The sequence below is a fragment of the Ovis canadensis genome, chromosome 15, assembly GCF_042477335.2.
Source record: "Ovis canadensis isolate MfBH-ARS-UI-01 breed Bighorn chromosome 15, ARS-UI_OviCan_v2, whole genome shotgun sequence".
Taxonomy (NCBI): Eukaryota; Metazoa; Chordata; class Mammalia; order Artiodactyla; family Bovidae; genus Ovis; species Ovis canadensis.
This window is the reverse complement of record NC_091259.1, coordinates 12,852,745-12,880,615: the sequence shown is the minus strand read 5'-3', so window position 1 is coordinate 12,880,615 and position 27,871 is coordinate 12,852,745. Positions and strand designations below refer to the sequence as shown.

The following is a 27,871-nucleotide window of genomic DNA, read 5'->3' as shown; positions in this document are numbered from 1 at the left end:
CAGACCACCTTACCTGTCTCCTGAGAAACCTGTATGCAGGTTAGAACCTTCTATAGAACAACAGACTGGTTCAAAATTGGGAAAGGAGTACAACAAGGCTATATATTGTCATCCTGTTTATTTAACTTATATGCAGAGTAGATTATGCAAAATGCCAGGCTGGATGATGCATAAGCTGGAATCAAGATTGCAAAAGAAATATCCACGACCTCAGATATCATGGCAGAAAGTGAAGAGGAATTAAAGAACCTCTTTTTTACATTTTATTTTGCTGTTTTTAAATTATTTTTCATTTCTAAAGAATAAATTTTTTCTTCTACAAACCCTTGTGTTGAGGGTTGACTTTCAGTAGATTGCAGCAAGGGAGCTGCTCTGCTGCCTATGAAACCCTGACCTAAAAACAGGTTGTCTAGGAATAGTTTAGCACCAGCTTCCCCATATACCATTTGTGATGGGGGAGGGAGTGACTGCCTTTCCAGTTTAAAGAGCCAGTTGATATGGGTGAAAGAGGAGATTGAAAAACCTGGCTTCAAACTCAGCATTCAAAAACACGAAGATCATGGCATCCAGTCCCATCACTTCCTGGCAAATAGAAGGAGAAAAAGTGGAAGCAGTGACACATTCTCTATTTGTGGGCTCTAAAATCACCTTGAATGGTGACTGCAGCCATGAAATTAAAAGACATTTGCTTCTTGGGAGAAAATCTATGACAAACCTGGACAGCATATTAAAAAGCAGAGACATCACTTTGCCAAAAAAGGTTCATGTAGTCAAAGCGATGGTTTTTCCAGTAGTCATGTATGGATGTGAGAGTTGAACCATAAAGAAGGCTGAGTGTTGAAGAATTGATGCTTTTGAACTATGGTGTTGGAGAAGAATCTTGAGAGTCCCTTAGACTACAAGGAGATCCAACCAGTCCATCCTAAAGGAAATCAACCCTGAATATTCATTGGAAGGACTGATGATGGAGCTGAAGCTCCAATATGTGGACCGCTTGATGTGAAGAGCTGACTCATTGGAAAAGACCCTGATGTTGGGAAAGACAGAAGGCAAAAGAAGAGGGCAGCAGAAAAATGGTAAGAGCATCACCGACTCAAGCAAACTCCGGGAGATAGTGAAGGACAGGGAAGCCTGGCGTGCCAGTCCATAGGGTCACAAAGATTCATACACGACCTAATGGCTGAACAACAACAGACATAGCCACTCATACATGTTTGCTTTAATCAATCCAGGGTCCCTTCAATTATGAGAAATGCCAGATAAGAAAGTATAATATTACCTAATTTAAGTATGAAGAAGCCACGACAAAGAGAATTTCCATTAGATAACTGAGTTAATACTATACACACTGAAAGTGAGGTTTACCTAGACAGTGTGACATCAATAACTAGTGATACTAGTCATACTTAGTGGTATTCTGGTTCTTTCTGATTTCAGTGGTTGTAAACTTGATTTTTGGTGAAAAACTGTTTTTTACTTTTCTATGTTTAGGACTATCGTGCCGTCATTGAGAAACTTCCAGAGGATGACAAACCTAGTTTCTTTGGTCTGCCTGCTAACATTGCTCGCTCATCTCAGCGCATGATCAGTTCTCAGGTAACATTTTAGAAAAAATGTTGCTACTGAGCCTGAAAGAAACATTACAAATTATTTAATAGTACAGATCCATATGTTTTATTTAGTTTTTAAACTTTATGTAATATAATAGATTCTGTCTTAAATGAATTTAAAATGTTTCTATTTTAATACATTTGTTAAAATTAGTAAAATAATGCTGAATACGATCCATTTTATCCAAAATATATTGGTTTTACTCCTGTAATTTATCTTCTTAAGGGTATTTTAAATTTAGTTTAAGAAATTGAATATATCATTAAATTTAATATTTTCATTTGTGTATTGTTTGATAAAAGATAAATATTTAATTATTTAATGATTGAATATTGCAAAACATTGAGGGAAGTATGGATTTTTAAATTATTGAGATACAGAAAAACATAAGCCAAGAACAGTATATATTCTAGCTTCTGTTTGGACCAAGAATAAGTTGGTCAAGTAATTAAGAGCTAACATTTATTGACATTTAACTGTGTGCCTGGTGTTTTAAGTGCTTTATACTCAGAAACTTTAGTCTTCATAAACTCTGTGAGGTAAGATCTGTCACTTTTCCCTCACAGTATGTGAAGAAACTGGTGGAGAGAGTTAAGTTTACTTGCCGAAGACCATAGAGCCAGTAAGAGGCAGGACTGATATTTAAATTGTCTGAGTAAAGACATGGCTTCTCCAGCTGCTCCTCAGGCATGAATGTACTGCTAAGCTATGTGTACCAAACTGTGAACTGATATATAGGTTCACTGTGGGTCAGCTTATGGAAAATTATTAAGGCTCTTAACAATTTACTTTTGGTAATTTATGGGCATCCTAGCTAGATTATCATATTTAGCTCCACAGTTCTGTATTTGTTTACTATTTCAGCCAACATTTATAAAATTGATAGTTTTCTCTCTTATTATTCACTAATTTTTTCCTCTAATTATTTGCTGAAATGTTCCTTGTGGAATTTTAATGTTCATTTTCACATCTTTGTAAACAATGTTCGAGTATATAAATATATGCTTATTTGCATAATATATAAATATGTATAACTGTTTTCTGGAACAAATGAGATCTTAACAACCTCTCTTCACCTGTGCTAGCTGAAGACACTCTCTGGTTCCTTTTCCCTTTGTCATCCAAAGTGTTAAGTCAGATAGTCCACGAGAGAATATAAACTCCTACGTGTTCCTTAGCTTCATAACATATTTGATTACACTCTTTTCTTGTCCCTCCATCCTTTTTGTTGACCTAAAATAGTTATTTTTTAATAAGTCCACCAATAACATAAGAATGTGTACATTTGAGCCTGTGTGTGTGTTGTATATGTGTTTGTGTGTAATTTTACAATGCTTAAGCAAAAAGGTTAAAAGAATTAAAAAGTCATTAAAAGAATAAAAGTTTATTTTATAGAATCCAAGGGAGTATTTACTTTAGGAACCTTATAAATAGAAGTTCAAGAGTCTGTCTTTAACTTCCTGTTATTAACATAACATGGCTTTCACAACTTCTCAGTATCATTCAGCTTCTGAAAGAATTTAATTTAGCCAATGAAGGGAAAGAGTAAAGTAGGATAGATATAGCCTTGGAGACATCAGGGAAGGATAGAAGACAAGAAATAGAGAATACTGAGCATCTTTATCATATGGAAGGGCCCACCAACCACCTTCTTTTTGTACCTTCTTTTTCTCCTGGACCACAGATGGCTGCCACTGAAGAGAGCTCAGAGTGTATGGACTTGGCACTAAATCATAGCCTTGAAAAGTGAAAGTGAAGTTGCTCAGTCGTGTCCAACTCTTTGTGACCCCATGGACTATAGCCTACCAGACTCCTAAGTCCATGGAATTTTCGAGGCAAGAATACTGGAGTGGGTTGCCATTTTCTTCTCCAGGGGATCTTCCTGACCCAGGGATTGAACCTGGGTTTCCTGCATTGCAGGCAGACACTTTACCATCTGAGCCACCAAGGAAGCCCAATCATAGCCTTGGTTTTCCACAAATCTTCTATTACATTTTAGTCACATAGGTCCAGGGTTTGCATGTTATGCTAACCTGAAGTTCGTCAGTCTAAGTGGAATCTCAAGATTAGGGATTTCAAAGCAAACTAGGCAGACAAACATTTTACATTTATGTTAACTCTGTGGTTTCTAGGGAAGTAGGACAGAGGAGCCTGGCCAGCTACAGTCCATAAGGTTGCACGGAGTTGAACATGACTGAAACAACTTAGCACAGCACTGTAGGAAGATAGACCTCAATCTCATTTTCCCAGATAGTCCTGAGACAACATAGGCTTCATTTTTGCTTTTTACTTATTCTAGTTAGTATGACAAATAGTTCTCCAAAAGTTATTTTACTATGAGTTAATCTCTGGTGTTTTTTCTTGTGTTAGTATTTAAATTTTTTTTCTTTATTAAATTTTTATTTTTATTTCACTTTATAATACTCTATTGGTTTTGCCATACATTGACATGAATCCACCACGGGTGTACATGCGATCCCAAACATGAACCCCCCTCCCACCTCCCTCCCCACAACATCCCTCTGGGTCATCCCTGTGCACCAGCCCCAAGCATGCTGTATCCTGCATCGGACATAGACTGGTGATTCGATTCTTACATGATAGTATACATGTTTCAATGCCATTCTCCCAAATCATCCCACCCACTCCCTCTCCCTATGAGTCCAAAAGTCCGCTCTACACATCTGTGTCTTTTTTGCTGTCTTGCATACAGGGTCATCATTGCCATCTTCCTAAATTCCATATATATGTGTTAGTATACTGTATTGGTGTTTTTCTTTCTGGCTTACTTCACTCTGTATAATCGGCTCCAGTTTCATCCATCTCATCAGAACTGATTCAAATGTATTCTTTTTAATAGCTGATTAATACTCCATTGTGTATATGTACCACAGCTTTCTTATCCATTCATCTGCTGATGGACATCTAGGTTGCTTGCATGTCCTGGCTATTATAAACAGTGCTGCGATGAACATTGGGGTACATGTGTCTCTTTCAATTCTGGTTTCCAGGGTGTGTATGCCCAGCAGTGGGATTGCTGGGTCATATGGCAGTTCTATTTGCAATTTTTTAAGGAATCTCCACACTGTTTTCCGTAGTGGCTGTACTAGTTTGCATTCCCACCAACAGTGTAAGAGGGTTCCCTTTCCTCCACACCTTCTCCAGCATTTATTGCTTGCAGATTTTTGGATCGCAGCCATTCTGACTGGTGTGAAGTGGTACCTCATTGTGGTTTTGATTTGCATTTCTCTGATCATGAGTGATGTTGAGCATCTTTTCATGTGTTTGTTAGCCATCCGTATGTCTTCTTTGGAGAAATGTCTATTTAGTTCTTTGGCCCATTTTTTGATTGGGTCGTTTATTTTTCTGGAATTGAGTTGCATAAGTTGCTTGTATATTTTTGAGATTAGTTGTTTGTCAGTTGTTTCATTTGCTATTATTTTCTCCCATTCAGAAGGCTGTCTTTTCACCTTGCTTATATTTTCCTTTGTTGTGCAGAAGCTTTTAATTTTAATTAGATCCCATTTGTTTATTTTTGCTTTTATTTCCAGAATTCTGGGAGGTGGATCATAGAGGATCCTGCTATGATGTATGTCGGAGAGTGTTTTGATAAATATTTATTAAGTGAAAAAAGGATAACATGTTCTTCCTTGATGTTTTTTGGTGACATACTCTTTTTATATTTTAACTGTCAGTCTGGTTTACTGTTAATTTATTTAACTATTTAACAGTTCTTAATTATAATTTTTATACTTAAACAGCTTTCAGAGTACATCAATTACTGCAACATCTCTTCTTCATAATTATAAACATTTATATATAAACTGATAAAAATGTCTATATTTAGAGCATATTTAGAGGTTTTAGAGTGCAAGTCACATTTGTAGCCACACTGAGAATGCTTGTTCTTCTTGAAAGTGAATGTTCAGATATGAAGAAGCCTGACTGACACTGAATAGAATTCCTTTATTGATCATATACAAGCTCAGGGATATGGAACTGATATTAAAGCAGGTATTTGATGATTTGGCATTTTTAAATGAACTGAGTACATCCCTCCTAGGCAGTTACCACATCTGGTTTATAACAGTGTTAGTGATGCGTATTTACAGGTGCTGTGAGTCAGCTGTTACTAGCCTTTTTTCTTTCTTGCTGATAGGGATATTTATTATATTACATATTTATAGTATGATATTAGTGCTTATGAGGCTTCCCAGGTGGTGCTAGTGGCAAAGAACCCACCTGCCAATGCAGGAGGCATGAGAGACGTGGGTTTGATCCCCGAGTTGGGAAGATCCCCTGGAGGAGGAAATGACAACCCACTCCAGTATTCTTGCCTGGAGAATCCCATGGACAGAGGCATCTGGCAGGCTACCGTCCATAGGGTCACAAAGAGTTGGACTCAACTGAAGTGACTTAGCACATTATTGCTTATATTCATTATACTGTGCATTAGATCTCTATAGCTTATTTATTACTTGTTGTAAGTTTGTACCCTTAAACACTCTTATCTCCACCACCCTCATCCCCTGGTAACAGTCATTTTACTCTGTGTTTCATTTTGACTTTTCAGATTCAATCATTTAACTTTATCTGTCTGACTCATCTCAAATAGTATGTGTGCATGCTAAGTTGCTTCAATCGTGTCTGACTCTGAGCGATTGAGCCCGTGTCTCTTAGGCTTCCTGCGCTGGCAGGCAGGTTCTTTATCACTAGCACCATCTGGTACGCCCATCTCACATAGCATAATGTGTTTAATGTACATCCATGTTGTCACAAATGGAAGGCTATCCTCCTTTGTCGTGCCTGAATAATATCCCACTGTGTATATGTTCTACATCTTTTTTACTTATTCATTCATTGATGGGCACTTGGGTTGTCTTCATATCTTGGCTGTTGGGAACAATGCAGCCATCACCATGAGAGTGCATATATTCTGCGGAAATCCTATTTTCATTTTTGGGGTATATACGTAGAAGTGGAATTTCAAGATTGTATAATACATCTATTTTTAATTTTTTAAGGAAATTCCGTACTGTTTACTACAGTGGCTGCACTAGTTTACACTCTCATCAGTGGTACATGAAGATTCCCTTTTCCTGGATCCTTCCCAACATTTGTTATTCTTTGCCTTTGATGATAGCCATTATGACAGGCGTTTGGTGATATCTCGTTGTGGCTTTCATTACCATTTCTCTGATCAGTGATGAGCATCTTTTCACGTGTCTGTTGACCATTTTGATGTACTCTTTGCCTCTTGTTCTTCAGCCTATTTTTTAATTGGACTTTTTTTGTGTGTGTGATGAAGGTGACTAAATTCTTTATACATTTTGAATGTTAACTCTTTATCTGATATATGGTTTGAAAAAATTGTCTCACATTCTGTAAGTTATCTTTTCATTTAGTTAATTGCTGGTTCTGCTGTGCAGAAACTTCTGATTTTGACGTAGTCACATTTGTTGATTTTGTTGTTGTTTGTCCTTTTGGTGTCATATTAAAAAATCACTGCCAAGACATTGCTTCTTCCCTACGTTTTCTTCTAGGAGTTTTGTGCTATCAAGTCTTATGTCTTTGATCTCTTTTGAGTTAACTGTTGTGATCGATGTGAGATAGTATAATTTCATTGTTTCGCATGTATTTTTCCAGTTTTCCAGCACCATTAGTTGAAGAGACTACTCTTTCCCCATTGCATATTCTTGGCTCTCTTGTCAAATATTAGTTGACTTTATCTACTGGAATTTAATTCTGGACTTTCTATTCAGTTCCATTGGTCAATGTGTCTGTTTTTGTGTGAGTACAATACAGTTTGGTTCTTTTTTAGAATTTCAGCCTTTGGTAAAATACTCCTTAGTTTATTCTTAAGGTCATTGTACTGTCATTTTGAGTTTTCTTGTAGCACACTGAATTTCTTCATAACAGCTATTTTTAATTCTTTATCAATTATTGCAATATTCTGTGTCTTTAGGTTTGACTGCTAGAAAATTGCTGTTTTCTTTTTGTAATACTTTATTGCTGGAATTTTTCATGGTGTTTGATGAAAAGTGCCTTTGCCATCGCATTTGAGTTAGTGAATATCTTTCTCACTTAGTCAAAGAGTTTGTTTACTGTGGTTCTAACTGTTCAATAGGTTGGTAATTAGGAGCCTTTTTGTTTCCCAGAAGGTGGCAGTATAGCACAAGTTTTTGTTTTTTCTTATTAGAGAGGACTTGACTGCTGCTAAGCTGGGGGACAAGAGCATGCGTTAAAAAAATGTAAAAAGGTGGCAGCTAAGTTGGAGGAAGTGTGTCCTTAGCACTTGTGTATTTGGCTTACCCATGGCCCAGTAGGGGGTGTTTCAGTCGGAGGGCTTCCAACAGTCGGAGGGCCAGCATCCTGGGACAGACAGTAGGAAGCTCTTCCCTCCTTTCTTTTTGTCAGCTGCCTCCCTCTCCCTTCCCCCGTCACTGCCCTCTGTTCTCAGAGACAGCAGTGAGCCCTTGCTGCAGAGCGTGAGGCACGCTCTGCCTTGCCTTCTGCTCGCTCCGCCTGCTCCACCAGGAATGTCGTGCAGTTCCACTGCCTGATGCTCCGCTCCCACCTCAGTGCCACCTCCGCTCCTTCAGCGCCACCTCCACCCCGTCTGCCCCCCTCCGCCACCTCCAGCCCACCTCCACCACCTCATCGCCACCTCCGCCACCTCAGCCACCTCAGCGCCCCCTCAGTGCCACCGCCACGCCACCTCCTCTCCCTCAGCGCCACCTCCGCCACCTCAGCTCCTCCTCTGCCACAACAGTGCCACTTCAGCCACCTCAGTACCACCTCAGTGCCACCTCTGCCCCCTCAGCGCCACCTCAGCCACCTCCATGCCACCTCAGCCACCTCAGGGCCACCTCTGCCACCTCAGCACCACCTCAGCCACCTCAGCACCACCTCAGCCACCTCCACCACCTCAGCCCCACCTCAGCGCCACCTCTGCCACCTCAGCGCCACCTCTGCCACCTCAGCACCACCTCAGCCACCTCAGCACCACCTCAGCCACCTCCACCACCTCAGCCCCACCTCAGCGCCACCTCTGCCACCTCAGCGCCACCTCTGCCACCTCAGCACCACCTCAGCCACCTCCACCACCTCAGTGCTACCTCCGCCACCTCAGCCCCACCTCAGCGCCACCTCTGCCACCTCCGCCACCTCAGCGCCGCCTCTGCCCCCTCAGCATCACCTCAGCCACCTCCGCGCCACCTCCGTGCCACCTCTGCCCCTTCAGGCCACCTCCGCCCCCTCAGCGGCCCCTCAGCGCCGCAGCCGAGCTCTCCTGCTGTCTGCTCCCTTCTGGTGCAGGTGTGTGGGTCTCATAGGTGTCACGGTGTGACGTGCAGAGTTGCTTTTTTTTTTTTTCCCCATTTAGAGATGTCCAGTTAGTTGTAAATCAAAAAGGAGAGAAAAAAAGGAGTGATTCATATTTCCATGAGGCTGGTGGTCACCTTTCTGATTCTTTGTTTTAATCTGTTGCAGTATCTCCACAATAAGGTATTTCATCGCCACTAGCTATTACACTGTCCCTTTTTCCTTCGATTCTTCCACCATGTTATAAATATTGTACGGATGTTGTAGCAGTAGTCAAATTGTGAATGTCAAAAGGAAGAAAATTCTTCAATTGGTTAATGATTTTGGCTGCCTCGGGTCTTCAGTCGCTGTGTGGGCTCTCACCTCGGTGAGCGGGGCTCCTCTAGTTGCCATGTGCGGGCTGCTCATTGCCCTGGCTTTCTGTCTTGGGGAGTAGGGGTGTGCAGGCAGCTTCAGCAGTTGTGGTATGCATGCTTGGTTGCCCCATGGCATGTAAAATCTTCCTGGACCAGGGATCGAACTTAAGTCCCTTACACTGGCAGGTGGATGCTTTACCACTGGACCACTGGGAAACCCCAAAAGGAAGAAACTATGGGTTTTAGTTTACATTGTTTTTAAAGTTATTTTTTATTGAAATAATGTTGCTTTGCAATATTGTATTAGTTTCTACTGTATAGCAATGGATCAAGAGACTACCATACAGAGTGAAGTCAGAGAAAAACAAATGTCGTATATTAACACCTATGTGTGGAATCTAGAAAAGTGATATAGATGATCATATATGATCATACCATTTTATTTTTGATGATGGGGAGGGGGAGATATCATCTTGATATATTAATTTGATATATAAATGAATATTATTTCTAATATTTATTTGAAGTGTCCATGTAAAATATCTAGTTTGAAATGTCTACTGGGAATTTTGACTAATTAAACACAGGAGAGAATTCAGATATAGATATGATTTAAAAGGGGTTGACAAATAGCAACATATTTGTGGGAGAGAAAGTCATGGGAATCAGAGATTATTAGAAAACACTGACAGAGCAAAAAGCGAAGATACCTGAAGATAGAACCCTGGGAAATACCTACATTTAACGTATATGTGAACCTGGAAAGGTTTTAGCAAGAGTAAACTGCAGTCGGAAAATAAGACAATCAGAATTTTAAAGGCAGTTTCCAAGGTGATGGTAGTGTGTGGCAAAGAGTTTTAACCAGAATGGAGGAGGAGTTATCAGTGTTAAAGGTTGATTAGAACTGAGAGTAAGTCATGTGGCTTCCCAGGTGGCTCAGTGATAAAGAATTGCCTGCTATTGCAGGAATTGAGGGTGTGATCTCTGGGTCAGGAAGATCCCCTGGAGGAGGAAATGGCAACTCACTCCAATATTCCTGCCTGGAAAATTGCATAGATAGAGGAGCCTGGTGGGCTACAGTCCATGGGGTCACAAAGAGTCTGTCTGATATGACTGAGCACATACCATGCACACACACACGGGCTTTGACCAGTTTTTCAAGACTTTCTACAGCCTCTTCCTGTAGAAATTTAGAGGATAGATATCAAATTACAGTGTTTGGGGAAGTGGAGAGAGGGGAAGTTGTGCAAGTGAATATTGTTGTTGTTGTTCAGTCCCTAAGTAGCGTTTGACTCTGTGACCTCATGAACTGCAGCATACCAGACTTCTCTGTCCTTCACTACCTCCCTGAGTTTTCTCAAACTCGAGTCCATTGAGTCGGTGATGCTGTCATACCATCTCATCCTCTGCCACGTTCTTGTACTCCTCAAAGATTGCCCTCAATCTTTCTCAGCATTAGGGTCTTTTCCAGTGAGTCAGCCCTTTGCATTAGGTGGCCAAATTATTGGAACTTCAGCTTCAGCATCCATCCTTCCAGTGAATATTCAGGGTTGATTTCCTTTAGGATCCACTGGTTTGATCTTCTTGCAGTCCAAGGGATTCTCAAGAGTCTTCTCCAGCACCACTATTTGAAGGCATCTATTCTGTGGCACTCAGCTAGCAGCCTCCTATTTTAAATTTAGGGTTCAGCTGAGATTTTCCTTCCTCTACAAGATGTTTCCTTATCCCTTCAAATCTGGACTTGCTTCCCTGGTGGCTCAGATGGTAAAGAGTCTGCCTGCAGTGTGGGAGACCCGGTTCAATCACTGGGTCAGGAAGATCCCATGGAGAAAGAAATGGCAACCCACTCTAGCATCCTTGCCTGAAAAATCCCATGATGGAGGAGTCTGGCAGGCTACAGGTCATTGGGGTCACAAAGAGTCAAACACGACTGAGTGACTTCACTTTCACTTTCACTTGTTTCTGTGGTATACTGTTCTTAGTTCAATAGAGCTCTTACTCTATATTGATTTTTAACTGTTTCCATGTGTATTTCCCCAAGAACAGAGGGATATATGTATAAGATTAGGTTGCTAGCTACTGCCAGGAATGTGGTAGGCTTTCAACAAACATTCACTTACTGAGTGAATACCTGAAACTACCAAATGGAAAGCATCAGTTCTTCGGTGTTCAGCTTTCTTTATGGTCCAACTCTCACATCCATCCATGACTACTGGAAAAGCCGCAGCTTTGACTAGACAGACCTCTGTCGGCAAAGTGATGTCTCTGCTTTTTAATATGCTTGCCATTTCCTTCTCTAGGGGATCTTCCTGACCCAGGGATCGAACCCGGGTCCCTGGCATTATAGGCAGACGCTTTTACTGTCTGAGCCACCAGGGAAGTCCAATATGCTTGTCTAGGTTTTCTTTATCATAGCTTTTCTTCCAGGGAGCAAGTATCTTTTAATTTTTTGGCTGCAGTCACTGTTGGCAGTTTTTGGAGCCCAAGAACAAAGTCTGTCACGGTTTGCGTTGTTTCCCCATCTATTTGCCATGAAGTGATGGGACCGGACGCCATGATTTTAGTTTTTTGAATGTTGAGTTTTAAACCAACTTTTTCACTCTTACCTGCCTCCTGAGAAATGTGTACGCTGGACCAGAAGCAACAGTTAGAACCAGACATGAAACATTGACTGGTTCAGAATCAGGAAAGGAGTAGAAGGCTGAATATTGTCACCCTGCTTATTTAACTTATATGAAGAGTACATCATGGGAAATGTCAAGCTGGAAAACTCACAGGCTGGACTCAAGATTGAAGGGAGAAATATCAATAACAGATATGCAGATGTTACCACTCTAATGGCAGAAAGCAAAGAGAAACTAAACAGCCTCTTGATGAGGGTGAAAGAGGAGAGTGAAAAAGCTGAGAGTATTGAGTAGAGCTCTTGTGCTGTTAATATATTAGTAGGTCCTTATTAGTTATCTATTTTATAAATAATAGTGTATGTCAACCCCAATCTTCCAATTTATCCCTACCTCCCCGTTATCCTCTGGAAATCATAAATTTATTTTCTACATCTGTAGCTCTATTTGTGTTTTATAGATAAGTTCATTTATACCCTTTTAAGATTCCACGTATAAGCGATATCATATGATATTTATCTTCCTCTGTCTGCCTTATTTCACTCAGTATGACAATCTCTAGGTCCATGTTCCTACAAGTGGCATTATTTTCTCCTTTTTATGGCTGAATTTTATCTTTTTTATTGTTAAAAATAAGTTCTAGTTGATACACCTTGTTTTGTTAAAAGTTTTTTATATAAGAAAATGAAAGCTAAACATAATTAAGTTTAATATTTAAAATCATGTTCTTGGGACTTCTTTCATAGTCCATTTAGTTGGGAATCTGCCCTGCAGTGAAAGGGATGTGGGTTCGACCCTCGGTCAGGGAACTAAGATCCCGCATGCAGTGGAGCAGCTGGGCACGTGGGCGGCAACTCCAGAGCCCATGCACCACAGCTAAAAAGCCCATGTGCCACAGTGAAAGATCCCATGTGCCACAACTAAGACCTGACCCAGTCAAACAAATAAATATTTAAAATGATGTTCTTTAGTCAATAAGTCCCTAAATTGTTATCATTAGTGTGTGTCCTTGTTTACCAAGGTGAGGCAATATCTTCTGGGGACATATATTGATTTTTGTCTGTCCAGATACATGATACACTTAAAATAGCACTCAGGAAATTGTCGATCCATTATTTTGCTTGGTTCTGGTAGAACTGTTAATGACAGTGCCATTTCTCCATCCATCTCTTTCACATCCCTTATCCCCTCCAACCAAAACTGAGCAGGAAGCAGTTCTCTTACATCCTTGGTGGAAGTACAACAGCAAAGTCACTAATTTTTTCCCTGGATTAATATTTAGATGCTGAGACCAAACAGGCTGTCTTTTCATTGGATTATATAAATGGGAATGTTAGAAATCTGTTCTTGATTATGGCCATACTTGGAGTGAAAGAAGGATCAATAATAGATTAACCTCAGAGACAGATAGAGCGATGAAAAGAGCATTATTTCTATGCTTACAATAAAAGAGTCCAAACCAAGTTCATGACTTTTCTTGAACCTGTTGGAAAGATGACTTCACAGAACAATGACGTGAAATCTAAGGAGAGACAGGTGCCTACAGGTGATTATAAGATAGAAGGGTTTGTCTACCTGGAGCAGGTGCAAGCAGGCACTGGTAGGAATTAAGCTTAGTGAATTGGTCAAGGCCACAGGCAGACTGGTAGAGAATGAAGGCCACAGATAACAGTGAGTTCTACTCATGGTCCTCTATATGGTGAGAGTACTTAGAAAGCTTCCTTTGTGGTGGGTGGCCCAAGGGCAGAGAAGAGTGTCATTTGGGAAGGAGGAGAGGCCTGGAACTCTGTCCCTGTATACTTCATTGGGCAGAAGCCTTATCTGTGGAGAGATACGAAGAAACACAATGAGAAGGATAAAAGCCGCTCTTGACCTTATAGTGAAAGTGAAGTCGCTCAGTCGTGTCCGATTCTTTGCTACCCGTGGACTGTAGCCCACCAAGCTCCTCCATCCATGGGATTCTCCAGGCAAGAATACTGGAGTGGGTTGTCATTTCCTTCTCCAGGGGATCTTCCCGACCCAGGGATCGAACCCAGGTCTCCCACATTGCAGGCAGACGCTTTAAACTCTGCACCACCAGAGAAGCCCTTAAATACAAGAATCCAAGTACTGACATCAAAGATTTCAAGGGAGGAAAGGAAGCCAGGTTGAAAGAAGAAGGGGGAGGAGGCGGGAGAGGGGGGCGAAAGGGGTGGCCTTACAGACGTCTCCTGCCACCTACAGATGCCCAGGCGTTATGGGACTTTTCCCTGGGCCTCCAGAGAAGGGAGGACTGGAACTTGGCCCTACCAGAAATCATACCAGACCAGAACCAGAATTTGAGTTCTCTGCCAAGAGGAGGTGATCAGCCTCCAATCCTCAGCTCAGGCTGAGGGCCCTTCGACCAGATTCCTGCATCCAGGACCGGGGGACTAGAAACACAGGGAAGGATAGGAAGGGTTAAGGAGAGGAAAGAGAGAGGGAAGGGGAGAGAGGTCAATAAAGTCTCTTGACCTTATAGTACTGAATGAAACTCAACTAGGAAAATGGAGTAGGGAAAACTCTCTACCCCTCTGTTAGGGAAAGGAATGTATGCCTGAGTTATAGTTCAGAGGGGCCACATCCCTGAGCTCTGTGGGCACAGTATCCACCTATGACTGAAGGCAAATCAGGACAAGAATGCTGTCATCCCTTCGCCACCATCAAGAAAGAAGTGGCAGTGATTTCAGTGCCAGGGGTTATCATCAGTGCAGGCAGACCCTCTCTGAGACACACTGGCAAAGAGAAAAAATCCTCCACCCCTATGGGAAGGGGCGGGAATCTGTGCAGATCTACAGCTGGGACAAGGGAAGGGACTCTGAGAAGGCCACGTCTCTAAGACCCAGGGACACAGTGTCTAGCTAAGACTGTTAGTTGTACTTATTTATATGCAAGATCAAATGGTTTCAGCTGTGATATAGAAATTATAAACGTGGATAAAATGAAAGTGCTAGAGATACAGTCTACACTAACAGAGGTGTAGGATGTGTTTGACAAGATAATCAATAGGCTTGAAACAGCCGTGGGGAGAATCACCGAAACTGAAGGTAAATCAATAAAAATTACCCAGACTGAAACAGAGGAGAAAAAAGAGTGAAAAAAAAACATGGAAGAAAGCATCCAATATTGTGGAATAATATGGAGCAGTGTAACAATTATGTAGTTGGGATCCACAAATCCATGAAGTTCAAAGAGCACCTTGCTGCATAAATCCCCATCCTACTAACACCAAGAAAAACAAGCCCACCTAAGCATAGACTATTTAGACTGTTGAAAACAAAAGTATAAAATACTGAAGACAGTGAGAGGGGGAGAAGACACATTACATACAAACGAACAAAGACAAGTAATAGAGCTGCCTTTTTCTCAGAAGCTATTCAAGGCAGAAGACAGTAGAATAGTGCCTTTAAAGTGCTGAATGAAAAAACGTTCAACCCTGAGTTCAATGCCTAGCAAAATATCTTTCAAAACTGAAGTGTTGAAGTTTTTCTTAAATAAAACCAGAATTTATTGCCAGCAGATTTACTCTACAAGATTGTTACAGGAAGTTTTTCAGGCATAAGAGCTGTGGTTGCAGACAGAATGTTGGTTCAATACAAACAAATGAAGAGCTCTAGACATGGAATAACGGAGAAGGCAATGGCACCCCACTCCAGTACTCTTGCCTGGAAAATCCCATGGATGGTGGAGCCTGGTAGGCTGCAGTCCATGGGGTCACTAAGAGCTGGACATGACTGAGCGACTTCACTTTCACTTTTCACTTTCATGCATTGGAGAAGGAAATGGCAACCCTCTCCAGTGTTCTTGTCTGGAGAATCCCAGGGACAGGGGAGCCTGGTGGGCTGCCGTCTCTGGGGTCGCACAGAGTCGGACACGACTGAAGCTACTTAGCAGCAGCAGCAGCAGACATGGAATAAAGTGAGTTAAACTAAATTTTTATTTGATTTCTTTGAAAGATAACAGCCTAAAACAGAAAGTACTAATAGTTTCAGACTCCTGTGGGTCTATAGTATATGTAAAAATCAGACAATAACAAAAGCACAGAAGTTAGGAGGAAGGAATTTAGAGTATACAGTTTAACTTCCTTAGAACATGTAGGGCAATATGTGCGTTAGTTGCTCACTTGTGTCTGACTCTTTGTGATCCCATGGACTGTAGTCCTCCAGGCTCCTCTGTCCATGGGATTTCCCAGGCAAGAATACTGGAATGGGTTGCCGTTCCCTTCTCCAAGGTATCTTCCCAACCCAGGGATCAAACCCAGGTCTCCCACTTAGTAGGCAGATTCTTTACTCACTGAGCTACCAGGGAAGTCCTGTGGAGCAGTATAATAATATTTGAAGGCTGACACTGATTAATTAAAGGTGTAGAGTATAAACTGTAGGATAACCACTATTTTTTAAACAAGTTGTAAATAATAAAGTAATATGGAGATAAATTAACAAAAGTGCTCAATTGAAGATTAGAGTTAGATATTAGCATATTTTATGACCATTGAGAACAGAATATTTTTATCCAGAGTGCAAATAATGTGATGTACAGAATGAACTGTAAGTATAATACTATAGGGGAGGAAACAAATTTTTTTTTTTCCAAATCTTCTAGATTCTCTTCTGTGACTTTATTAGAAAAACAGGTTAACAAGAGAAAAGCCTGCAAATTCATGTTTTGCATACCATAGGAACCTTCACAAGAAAACAAAGAAGCTGTTAAACTTGAGCAGTTTTAGGCCAGGTCTGATGAAGGGTGGAAGGTCATGGAAAAATGTGAATAGGACAGAGTGGTATGAGCTAAGAATTACAAGCTGGGGGAAATTAAGCATGGCCTGCTTGTTAAGATTTCTCTGTGTTCTTCTGACTTTAAAGATCAATATACACCTTTCCTCCAGATTATAGTGAGGATACCTCTCACTTGAGGGTGTTATCACTGTTCAGGAGAAGAAGGTCCTTCCTGTACTGGCTGTGCCTGTAACTTATAATACCCGATATGCCAAGGTGCCATATTTAGGGGTAGTGTCCTGAATCCCAGCAATACTTTTGTTAGTATTAGTGGTGAATGTGTCTTGAGTAAGCTATGCGTTTATGACAAATTTTAAGGTGATGGGCAACTTAAACATGTTTGATGACTGAGATAAAGCAACCAATGTAGAGGTGGAGATTGGATGTGCAAGAAATGGGTTGATACATGCAAACAGGGAGACTTGGGCAGGTATGCTAGCCTTGTAAAAACAGAAAGGATAATTGTTCCTTAAAGATGAGATGAAAAAGAACACAGGTCACAAAATGAGGTGTTTTGAAGCAGAGAGGAGAAATTTGAGGATTCTCGTGTCCTTGGTTTTCTGAATCTTTACACTAAAGGGTAAGGTTAGAAGTTTAGGAAAGTGGGAAAAGTTTAGATAAGTGTCTGTGTTCAGGGTTTTTTCAGAAAGAATCAGTGATACGTCAAATAATGTTCAGTGAGAATGGATAGCATGAATTTGTAGTGAAATGTCTTATCCTGTTTCCTTTCTTAAATATCTAATTATTTTCTAGTTGTTGGTAACGTCTACTTTTTGTCTAGTACTTAATGGATGCTAAAGATATTTTTAATCTTTTTGGATCATTAGCTTTAATTTTATATATAGACAATTTTAGTGCTCATGTGAATTATCTTGCTACTGAGATGTATTAAAATTTCATCTCTAAATGTACTAGTATTGCCTACTTTTTAGTATTAGCCATTCTGGTGAATGTGAAATGATATTACAATATTGTTTTAATTTATACTTTCCTGATAACTAATATTGAGAGACTTTTAATATGCTTACTTTAATATGCATGTCTGATCAAATCTTTTGCATGTTTTTAAAAAATTCAGTTATCAGTTATCTTACTATTGAGTTGTAAGTGTTCTTTATTGTTTTCCCCATTGAATTACTTTGGCTCCTTTGTACAAAATTAGTTGACCATATATTTATTTATTTATTTAAGATCTTATACTTGTATGCACTCAGAGTTTGTTTCTATTATGAAGTCTCTCCATATTATTACGATAATGACTTTTTTTGGGGGGGTTTCAGGAGTCTTTACTTTTTTAAAATATAAATTTATTTATTTTAATTGGAGGCTAATTACTTTACAATATACGTTAACATGAATCTGACACAGGTATACGCGTGCTCCCCATCCTGCACCCCCCTCCCTCCTCCCTCCCCATACCGTCCCTCTGGATCATCCCAGTGCACCAGCTGCAAGCACCCAGTATCATGCATCGAACCTGGACTGACGATTCGTTTCATATATGATATTATACATGTTTCAGTGCCATTCTCCCAAATCATCCCACCCTCTCCCTCTCCCACAGAGTCCAAAAGACTGTTCTATACATCTGAGTCTCTTTTGCTGTCTCGCATACAGGGTTATCCTTACCATCTTTCTAAATTCCATATATATGTGTTAGTATACTGTATTGGTGTTTTTCTTTTTGGCTTACTTCACTCGGTATAATCGGCTCCAGTTTCATCCATCTCATCAGAACTGATTCAAATGTATTCTTTTTAACGGCTGAGTAATACTCCATTGTGTATATGTACCACAGCTTTCTTATCCATTCATCTGCTGATGGACATCTACGTTCCATGTCCTGGCTGTTATAAACAGTGCTGCGATGAACACTGGGGTACACGTGTCTCTTTCAGTTCTGGCTTCCTCGGTGTGTATGCCCAGCAGTGGGATTGCTGAGTCATATGGCAGTTCTATTTCCAGTTTTTTAAGGAATCTTTACCCTGTTTTCCATAGTGGCTGTACTAGTTTGCATTCCCACCAACAGTGTAAGAGGGTTCCCTTTCCTCCACACCTTCTCCAGCATTTATTGCTTGCAGACTTTTGGATCACAGCCATTCTGACTGGTGTGAAATGGTACTTCATTGTGGTTTTAATTTCCATTTCTCTGATCATGAGTGATGTTGAGCATCTTTTCATGTGTTTGTTAACCATCTGTATGTCTTCTTTGGAGAAATGTCTGTTTAGTTCTTTGGGCCATTTTTTGATTGGGTTGTTTATTTTTCTGGAATTGAGCTGCAGGAGTTGCTTGTATATTTTTGAGATTAATTCTTTGTCAGTTGCTTCATTTGCTATTATTTTCTCCCATTCTGAAGGCTGTCTTTTCACCCTGCTTAGAGTTTCCTTTGTTGTGCAGAAGCTTTTAATTTTAATTAGGTCCCATTTGTTTATTTTTGCTTTTATTTCCAATATTCTGGGAGGTGGTTGACCATATATTTAATGAACTCAGTACTATACTGTTCAGTAGATCTATATGTCTACTGGTATGTTAAAACAACTTCTTGATTATTATAATTTTGCAGTGAGTCTTTAAATCTGATAATCTAAAGTTTTCTAAGTTTTTTCTTCTCAAATATTATTTTGGATAATATTGGACCTTCCATAGAAAGTTTAGAATCAGTTACTGTCAGTTTCCACACAAAAAACCTTACTGGAATTTTGATTGGGATTATATTGAAATGAGATCAATTCAGGAAGAATCGAATTGATTCTTCAGTTTTACTGACCTAAACATAGAGAATCTTTCAAGTTTTAGGTCTTTTAAAATATATTTCTGTGATCTTTTTGAATTTATCTGTCTTTTCTGATGTGATTTTAAATGATATTGTTATTCTGTAACCTTGCAAAGCTAAATTACTCATTTTAACAACTCTTTTTTAATATAAATTTATTTATTTTAATTGGAGGCTAATTACTTTGCAATATTGTATTGGTTTTGCCATACATTGACATGAATCTTCCACAGGTGTACATGTGTTTCTCACCCTGAACCCCCCTCCCACCTCCCTCCCCATACCATCCCTCTGGGTCATCCCAGTGCACCAGCCCCAAGCATCCTGTATCCTGCATCGAACCTGGACTGGCGATTCGTTTCACATACGATAATATACATGTTTCAATGCCATTCTCTCAAGTCATCCCACCCTTTTAACAGGCTCTTTTGTAGCTCCCTTAGCTTTTAATGGGCATCCTTGGCACCTCAGATGGTAAAGAATCTGCCTGCAATGCAGGAGACCCGTGTTCGATTCCTGGGTTGGGAAGATCCCCTGGAGAAGGGAATGACTACCCACTCCAGGACTTCCCTGGTGGCTCAGATGGTAATGCGTCTGTTTACAATGCGGGAGACCCAGATTCGATCCCTGAGTCAGGAAGATCCCCTGGAGAAGGAAATGGCAATCCACTCCAGTAGTATTGCCTAGAAAATCCCGTGGACAGAGGAGCTTGGTAGGCTACAGTCCATGGGGTCGCAAAGAGTCGGACACGACTGAGCGACTTCACTCACCCACTCCAGTATTCTTGCCTGGAGAATTCTATGAACAGAGGAGCCTGGCGGGCTACAGTCCATGGGGTCGCAAAAAGACACAACTAAGTGACTAACACTTAGCTTTTGATATGTAAACAATTATCTTTTCTACAAATAAGGACAGCTTGACTTTTCCTTTTCATTCTTATGTATTTTATTTATTATTAATTTTTGCCTTTCAGATGTGACAGGGGTTGCCAGTAAGTGTTGATTAGGCAGAATAGACTTTGCCTTGTCCATATGTTAGTGGAAAAGCATTCTTACCATTAGATATTATGTGAGCAGAGAGTTTTTCATAGATGTCCTTTATCAGATTGAGAAAGTTTCCTTCTTATCTTACTTGTTAAGTAATTGTGTGGTCGTTGGTATCCTAAATGACTTGAAGCCTGCACATCACTTCTTTTTTACAGGCTGATCAATGCAATGTCACATTTCTTACTTGACTATAAACTCAGAATTTGAAAAACAAAACAGATGCTAAGGCCTTATACTAGTAGAACAGACTTTAGAAATAACTTATTCAGAACTTGTTTAGAGACATATTGAGTTCTTATTGTTATACATTGGTAAGCAGTGTATACCCAGTACTCTAATTTTAAGTTTCTTAAATTATTGTATTCCCCTCTTAGGGGAAACTTTTGTTTTCAAAAATTCAGTTCTTTAGGAATGTTTTTTTCTGAAATGAGTTGCTAAGCATAGGAATTCCTAAATTTGGTAACTGCCAATTTCATTCTTCTATTTAAAGCCAAAAAAATAAATAGATAAATAAAAGTATTGCTGAGTTTGTGGTTCGATTCCATGGCTATAATGGAAAAAGTCATTATTGAATCTGGTATTTAAGACTTTCCTCTTCAACAATTTTAAGCTATGATTTATAGAATTAATAAACTCAGGGAAATGGCAAAGTGCAATTCTTAGAGTAGTCTTCAGCAAAACCACTCCATCAATTTCTTTAGAAATCAATGAATCTCTAGAGCAATCATGTAAAATTTTGGTGCAAATAATTCTCACTTTTATACATCTAGTCAATACCCTACATGATTCAGAAAGTTTTAAAAGTCATTTGAATTCACGTTTACACAAACTCTTGAATCTTTCTATGGAGATTTTATGTGTGTGTGCTAGGTCGCTGAGTTATGTCCAGCTCTTTGTGACTCCATGAATAGTAGCCCGCCAAGCTCCTTTGTCCATGAGGAATCTCCAGGTAGGAATACTGAAGTGGGTTGCCATGCTCTCCTCCAGGATGGGGATTTTAGATATGGTCAAATAAGGGTTGGCTTCTGGAAAAAGACTTCCTTATTTTAGGCCAATCCAACTCTAGCTGGAAAATAAGGCCTTCTTACAAAAGGCTGAGCACCGAAGAATTGATGCTTTTGAACTGTGGTGTTGGAGAAGACTCTTGAGAGTCCCTTGGACTTCAAGGAGATCTAACCAGTCCATTCTGAAGGAGATCAGCCCTGGGATTTCTTTGGAAGGAATGATGCTAAAACTGAAACTCCAGTACTTTGGCTAACTCATGCGAAGAGCTGACTCATTAGAAAAGACTCTGATGCTGGGAGGGATTGGGGGCAGGAGGAGAAGGGGACGACAGAGGATGAGATGGCTGGATGGCATCACTGACTCAATGGACATGAGTCTGAGTGAACTCCGGGAGTTGGTGATGGACAGTGAGGCCTGGCGTGCTGCGATTCATGGGGTCGCAAAGAGTCGGACACGACTGAGCGACTGAACTGAACTGAACAAAAGGAAGGACATTTTCCTATTTTATGAATGGTGATAGCAATAGTTATTTTCCTATGGTCACTTCCCACCTAACTCAGAAGAAAAACATTTATTACAAAGGTCTCCCAGCACCTGCTTGATCAGGCCTTCTGCTCCCTCTCTGCCTTGTCTTTGAATCCTTTGTTCCTTGCTCACTCAAGGACCGCCACACTCACCTCACTTTTCTTGAGCTTCTGCCTTCTGTTTCCTTTGCCTGGAGCATTTATCCCCTAGATATCTGCTTGGCTTACTCTTAACTCCCTAAGTGTTAACTTATCAAACAGGCCTTTCTTGACCACTTACATAAAGCAGCCATTTCCCTCAACAGTTATTGCTTATTCCCTTAACCTGTTTTTCTTCTTAAGACTTAATGTGCTATAGGATTTTGATCCAATGGGACTTTTACATATTTGTCTCTCAAAATGCAGTCTTTGATACATATAAGAGATGACAGATATAAAATTTAAATATTAATATTTGTAAACATCAAGAGCATGATGATACAATGAAAACTGAGCCAATAATGACTCAAGGATATAGAAACTTGTATCAAATTAATCTCTTCAATCCTATTTCCCCACCTTCCTGCTAAAGGAGCAGACTTTTATTTACAACTTTTTTATAGCTTCATACTGTTTTAATAGTTGTGTTCCATGCATGTTCTTACACAGACACATTTGTGCCTAAAAATTCATTGTTTCATTTTTGAACCTTATAAAACAGTATATTATTCTAGATATTCTAGGGTTTTGTTTCATTCCACTTTGTTTTTCTAAGATTGTTCATGTTGCTGGTTTAGCTCATATTTCATCATGTAAATATAACACAATTTGGGGGTTGTGGCTATTACAGATATTGTTACTGTAGACATTTGTGTGCTTGTCTCTTGGAATGTCTGGGAAAGAGTTTCTCTTGGTTTTATGTTAATACTTAGGAAAAGAATTGTGTCAAAACTGTCTTCAGTAACTGTACTAATTTACTCTATCACCAGAAGTAGGTAATACCTACATCTTTTTATTCACTCCAGTGCTAGATATTTTGATGTGCCTTCATATTTACCAATCTACTGAGTTAAAATGGTATTTCACCACAGTAATAATTTGCACTTGTGATAACTAATGAGATTGAACATCCTTTCACACGTCTGTGGGCCATCCCTGCTGTTTTAATTGGAGGGACAACAGTGAGAGCTGTGGCTGAAGCACAGTGAGGGAGACGCAGAATGTGGGTATGATGTGGGTGGGGTCGGTGGGGTAGGGGGCGCTGGATAACGCCGAGCCTCATGAGTGAGCTGCGGTAATGACGAGGTCAGTCTGGGGCTGTGTGACTTACAGAGAATCGACAAGGGGTTGAAGACTTGAAGCAAGTTAGAAACAATTGCAGTAGGCTGCTGTATTGCTCGAAAATGGTAGCGAATTTGTAGAAGCAGTTATTATTGATCATTTTCCTTGTTTGCTTTAATTTTTCTGTAAACAAGAAGTTCTGTAAGAGTAACTTTTATTTTTCTATTAAAGCTACGTATTCACTTATTTTTTTTCTAAAAACCATGCTTTGAAGTTCTAAAAGTTTATTATTTTTTTTCACAGACTCACTAGTAGTTTCACAGCAAAATTCTTAAAATGTGTTATATTTATTCTTAAAATGTAACGATGGCTTTTCTGTCGCCAAAGATGGAGGATTAATTGCCAGTGTAATAATTTTAGCAACGTTGTGTTGAATGGCTTTTATCAACTCAGCAGCTGTGGTTACTCAGACTCAGCAGCTGCAGTTATCCTGACTCAAATGGTTTTGCATCAGTTATTAGAAAAGTCACAAGTTCCTGGTAAATTCATTTTTTGAAATCAGGAAGCTTAAGATAATCTTTTCTTGCAGATATCCTTCTATTTGAATATATTAACTCACATGTCAGGAGCATTTATGATTTATAGCTCTGCCAGTAGCACCACCGGCAAAAAGAAGTAATACAGATGTACTTTTATACAGCATGTATGTGTAACCTTTTGGCTTCTAACTGTAAGCAAATCTGAGTTTGAATACTTGTAACATTTTGAGTTTTATGACCATAGCAAGACAAAAACAAGTGGATTGGAAGACTTTATCAGTCTGCTTAATTTTGTAGCATATGCAATGATTTTGTATTTATTACTTTTGAGTGCTTATAAGGAAATACTAAGGTCACTAATATTGTATACTTAATTTTTTACTTCTATAATTGATCATTTAGTTAAAAAGCAAAAATGTCTCTTAGTTTGAAAAGCTGGCAATTAAAGGGAAATAATTAAGCATTATTTCATCTTTCCTTTGTAAATTATATTTTATGGCAATGAAAGAAAAGTTGATAATAGAAAATTTTTCTTTATTGAATAATTCTACATAATGAATATAAAAGGAATGAAGAAGTTGAAAAGTCACTATTTTACAAACCCTAATAACTGATTCAGAAAATTATTATCAAAGGTTGAAACCATTAGATGGAAAATTGATGGGGAAATGTGCACGAGGGAACAGCTCTCACCACGGGTCCCCAGCGACCAGTCTTTGCATCACAGGAAGTTCTCTGACTCTGAGCCTGCTGATGTGATGCACTGTGAAGAGTGCTTTCCATAAATATTCTTTCAGCAAAGTGAACCTGAGCTTAATCAAGCCTTTAGAAATAATTGCTACCTAACAGAAAGCACAGAGGGTAAAGGAACAATGTAAACGACACTGTTCATTCCAGAATGTGGGACATCATGCAGGATAACTCAGTTTTATCAGCAGTTGAGGGCATGCAAAAGAGGAAGGGCAGAGACTCCTCTGCATTAAAGAGACTCAAAATACAGAACAACTGCTTACCTTTTCTGTGGATACTGAGTTGAACAATACAATTTAAACAACTTTTGAAACCAGTCAGGGATATTTAAATATAGGCTGTGTATGATACACACCCATGATTTTTTATTAACATTTTAGGTGAAATAATAGTGTTCTGGTTATGTTCTTTTATTTTTTGAGCTGCGTATTACTAATAAGAGAAGTAAATAACATGCCCTGGGTCTTGTTTTGCGGCTCTGCCGGGTCTTTGTTGCTGCACCTGGGCATGTAGCTCTGGCTGTGGGGACTGGGGGCCCTCTCTGGTCACAGTGACGGGCTTTTTGTTGCAGAGCACGGCTCTAGGGTGAGCAGCTGTCAGGAGTTATGGCACGTGGGCTCAGTGGTTGTGTCTCGTGGGCTTAGTTGCTCTGTGGCAGGTGGAATCCTCCTGAATCAGGGACTGAACATGGGTCTCCTGCATTGACAAGCAGATTCTGGACCACCAGGGAAGTCCTTGAATTTGTTTGTAAACACTTAAGGAAAAATGCCAAAGTGAAAGAAAATAAGAGATTAGGGAAGTAAGTTCAGGAAAATCTTGACCATAGTTGAATCTGGATAGGTATCTTTAAAAATATTCTTAGTAAAATCAACTTCTGTATATCTTTGAAAAGGTCCACAGTAAAATTAATTGTACAGAGTTACAATAAATGTGATAGATATTTATGGGTCTTCTTCACCTTGTCACCCAATTAAAATGGAGACAGCTTTCAGTACTTACCTCCAAAAAATTCTTGGTAGTAGGCAGCAGGTCACTCCATGGTAGATGGTGGAAAAAGCAAATATTCTGAGCCCACTTCTCCTTCGGCATGACAGGCACCAGCAGCTGCCTGATAGCACAGATCTAGTGAATCAAGGAGGCAGGGACACCTGAGACAAGCTTTGGTTCCTGAGCCAAGGCCAGAGAAGAGAGTGAGAAAAGTCACATCCTCTGTGTGCACCAGAAGAGTCAGCTTTTGCTTATTTATTCTGACTGAAACAACCCGTGTTTTCACTGGCCCTAAATGCCCACTTTTCTACTTTCCTGTTTGTTATGTGAACTCCCCAACATTGTTTTAATGATTATCATGGTTCAGGTTCATCTCAGTTCAGCTCAGTCTCTCAGTCGTGTCCGACTCTTTGTGACCCCATGAACTGCAGCACGCCAGGCCTCCCTGTCCATCACCAACTCCTGGAGTTCACCCAAACTCATGTGCATTGAGTTGGTGATGCCATCCAGCCATCTCATCCTCTGTCATCCCCTTCTCCTCCTGCCCCCAATCCCTCCCAGCATCAGGGTCTTTTCTAATGAGTCAGCTCTTTGCATCAGGTGGCCAAAGTATTGGAGTTTCAGCTTCAGTATCAGTCCTTCCAATGAGCACACAGGACTGATCTCCTTTAGAATGGACTGATTGGATCTTCTTGCAGTCCAGGGGCACTCAGGAGTCTTCTCCAACAGCACAGTTCAAAAGCATCAATTCTTCAGCGTTCAGCTTTCTTTACAGTCCAACTCTCACATCCATACATGATCGCTGGACAAACCATAGCTTTGAATAGACAGACCTTTGTTGGCAAAGGAATGTCTCTGCTTTTTAATACGTTGTCTAGGTTGGTCATAGCTTTTCTTCCAAGAAGCAAGTGTTTTTTTAATTTCATGGCTGCAGTCATCATCTGCAGTGATTTTAGAGCCCCCAAAATAAAGTCTCTCACTGTTTCCCCATCTATTTGCCATGAAGTGATGGGACCGCATGCCATGATCTTAGTTTTCTGAATGTTGAGATTTAAGCCAGCTTTTTCACTCTCCTCTTTCACTTTCATCAAGAGGCTCTTTAGTTCTTCTTCACTCTCTGCTATAAGAGTGGTTTCATCTGCATATCTGAGGTTATTGATATTTCTCCCAGCAATCTTGATCCAATTTGTGCTTCATCCAAGCCAGCGTTTCCTATGATGTAGTCTGCATATAAGTTAAACAAGCAGGGTGACAATGGACAGCCTTGACGTACTCCTTTCCTGGTTTGTTGTTCCGTGTCCAGTTCTAACTGTTGCTTCTTGACCTGCATACAGATTTCTCAGGAAGCAGGTCAGGTGGCCTGGTATTCTCATCTCTGTAAAAAATTTCCACAGTCAATTAAGCAGAAGTAGATGTTTTTCTGGAACTCTCTTGTTTTTTTTTTGATGATCCAAAGGATGTTGGCAATTTGATCTCTGGTTTCTCTGCCTTTTCTAAATCCAGATTGAACATCTGGAAGTTCACGGTTGACATACTGTTGAAGCCTGGCTTGGAGAACTTTGAGCATTTCTTTGCTAGTGTATGAGATGAGTGGAATTGTGCAGTAGTTTGAGCATTCTTTGGCACTGCCTTTCTTTGGGATTGGAAAGAAAACTGACTTTTTCCAGTCCTGTGGCCACTGCTGAGGTTTCCTAATTTGCTGGCATGTTGAGTGCAGCACTTTCACAGCATCATCTTTTAGGATTTGAAATAGCTCATTGGAATTTCATCACCTCCACTAGCTTTGTTTGTAGTGATGCTTCCTAAGGCCCACTTGACCTTACATTCCAGGATGTCTGGCTCTAGGTGAGTGATCACACCATCATTGTTGTATGGGTCATGAAGGATCTTTTTTGGATAGTTTCTGTGTATTCTTGCCACCCCTTCTAATATCTTCTGCTTAGGTCCATACCATTTCTGTACTTTATTGTGCCCATCTTTGTATGAAATGTTCCCTTGATGTCTCTAATTTTCTTGAAGAGATTTCTAGTCTTTCCCATTCTATTGTTTTCCACTATTTCTATGCATTGATCACTGAGGAAGGCTTTCTTATCTCTCCTTGCTGTTCCTCAGAATTCTGCATTCATGTCTGTATATCTTTCTTTTTCTCCTTTGCCTTTTGTTTCTTGTCCTTTGTCAGCTATTTGTAAGGCCTCCTCAGACAACCATTTTTCCTTTTTGCATTTCTTTCATTTGGGCATGGTCTTAATCACTGCCTTCTGTACAATGCCATGAGCCTAGGT

General features: G+C 40.0%; 1 protein-coding gene across 4 annotated transcripts in view; it reads left to right on the top strand.

Moving 5' to 3' along the window:
- DYNC2H1 (dynein cytoplasmic 2 heavy chain 1) overlaps window positions 1–27,871 on the top strand; it is a 493,166-nt gene that overhangs the window by 245,112 nt on the left and 220,183 nt on the right. For all 4 annotated transcript variants that reach the window (XM_069554796.1, XM_069554794.1, XM_069554793.1 and 1 more), the window contains exon 82: window positions 1,492–1,596. In XM_069554796.1, the coding sequence (XP_069410897.1) occupies window positions 1,492–1,596 (105 nt within the window). The remainder of the gene's footprint in view (window positions 1–1,491; window positions 1,597–27,871) is intronic.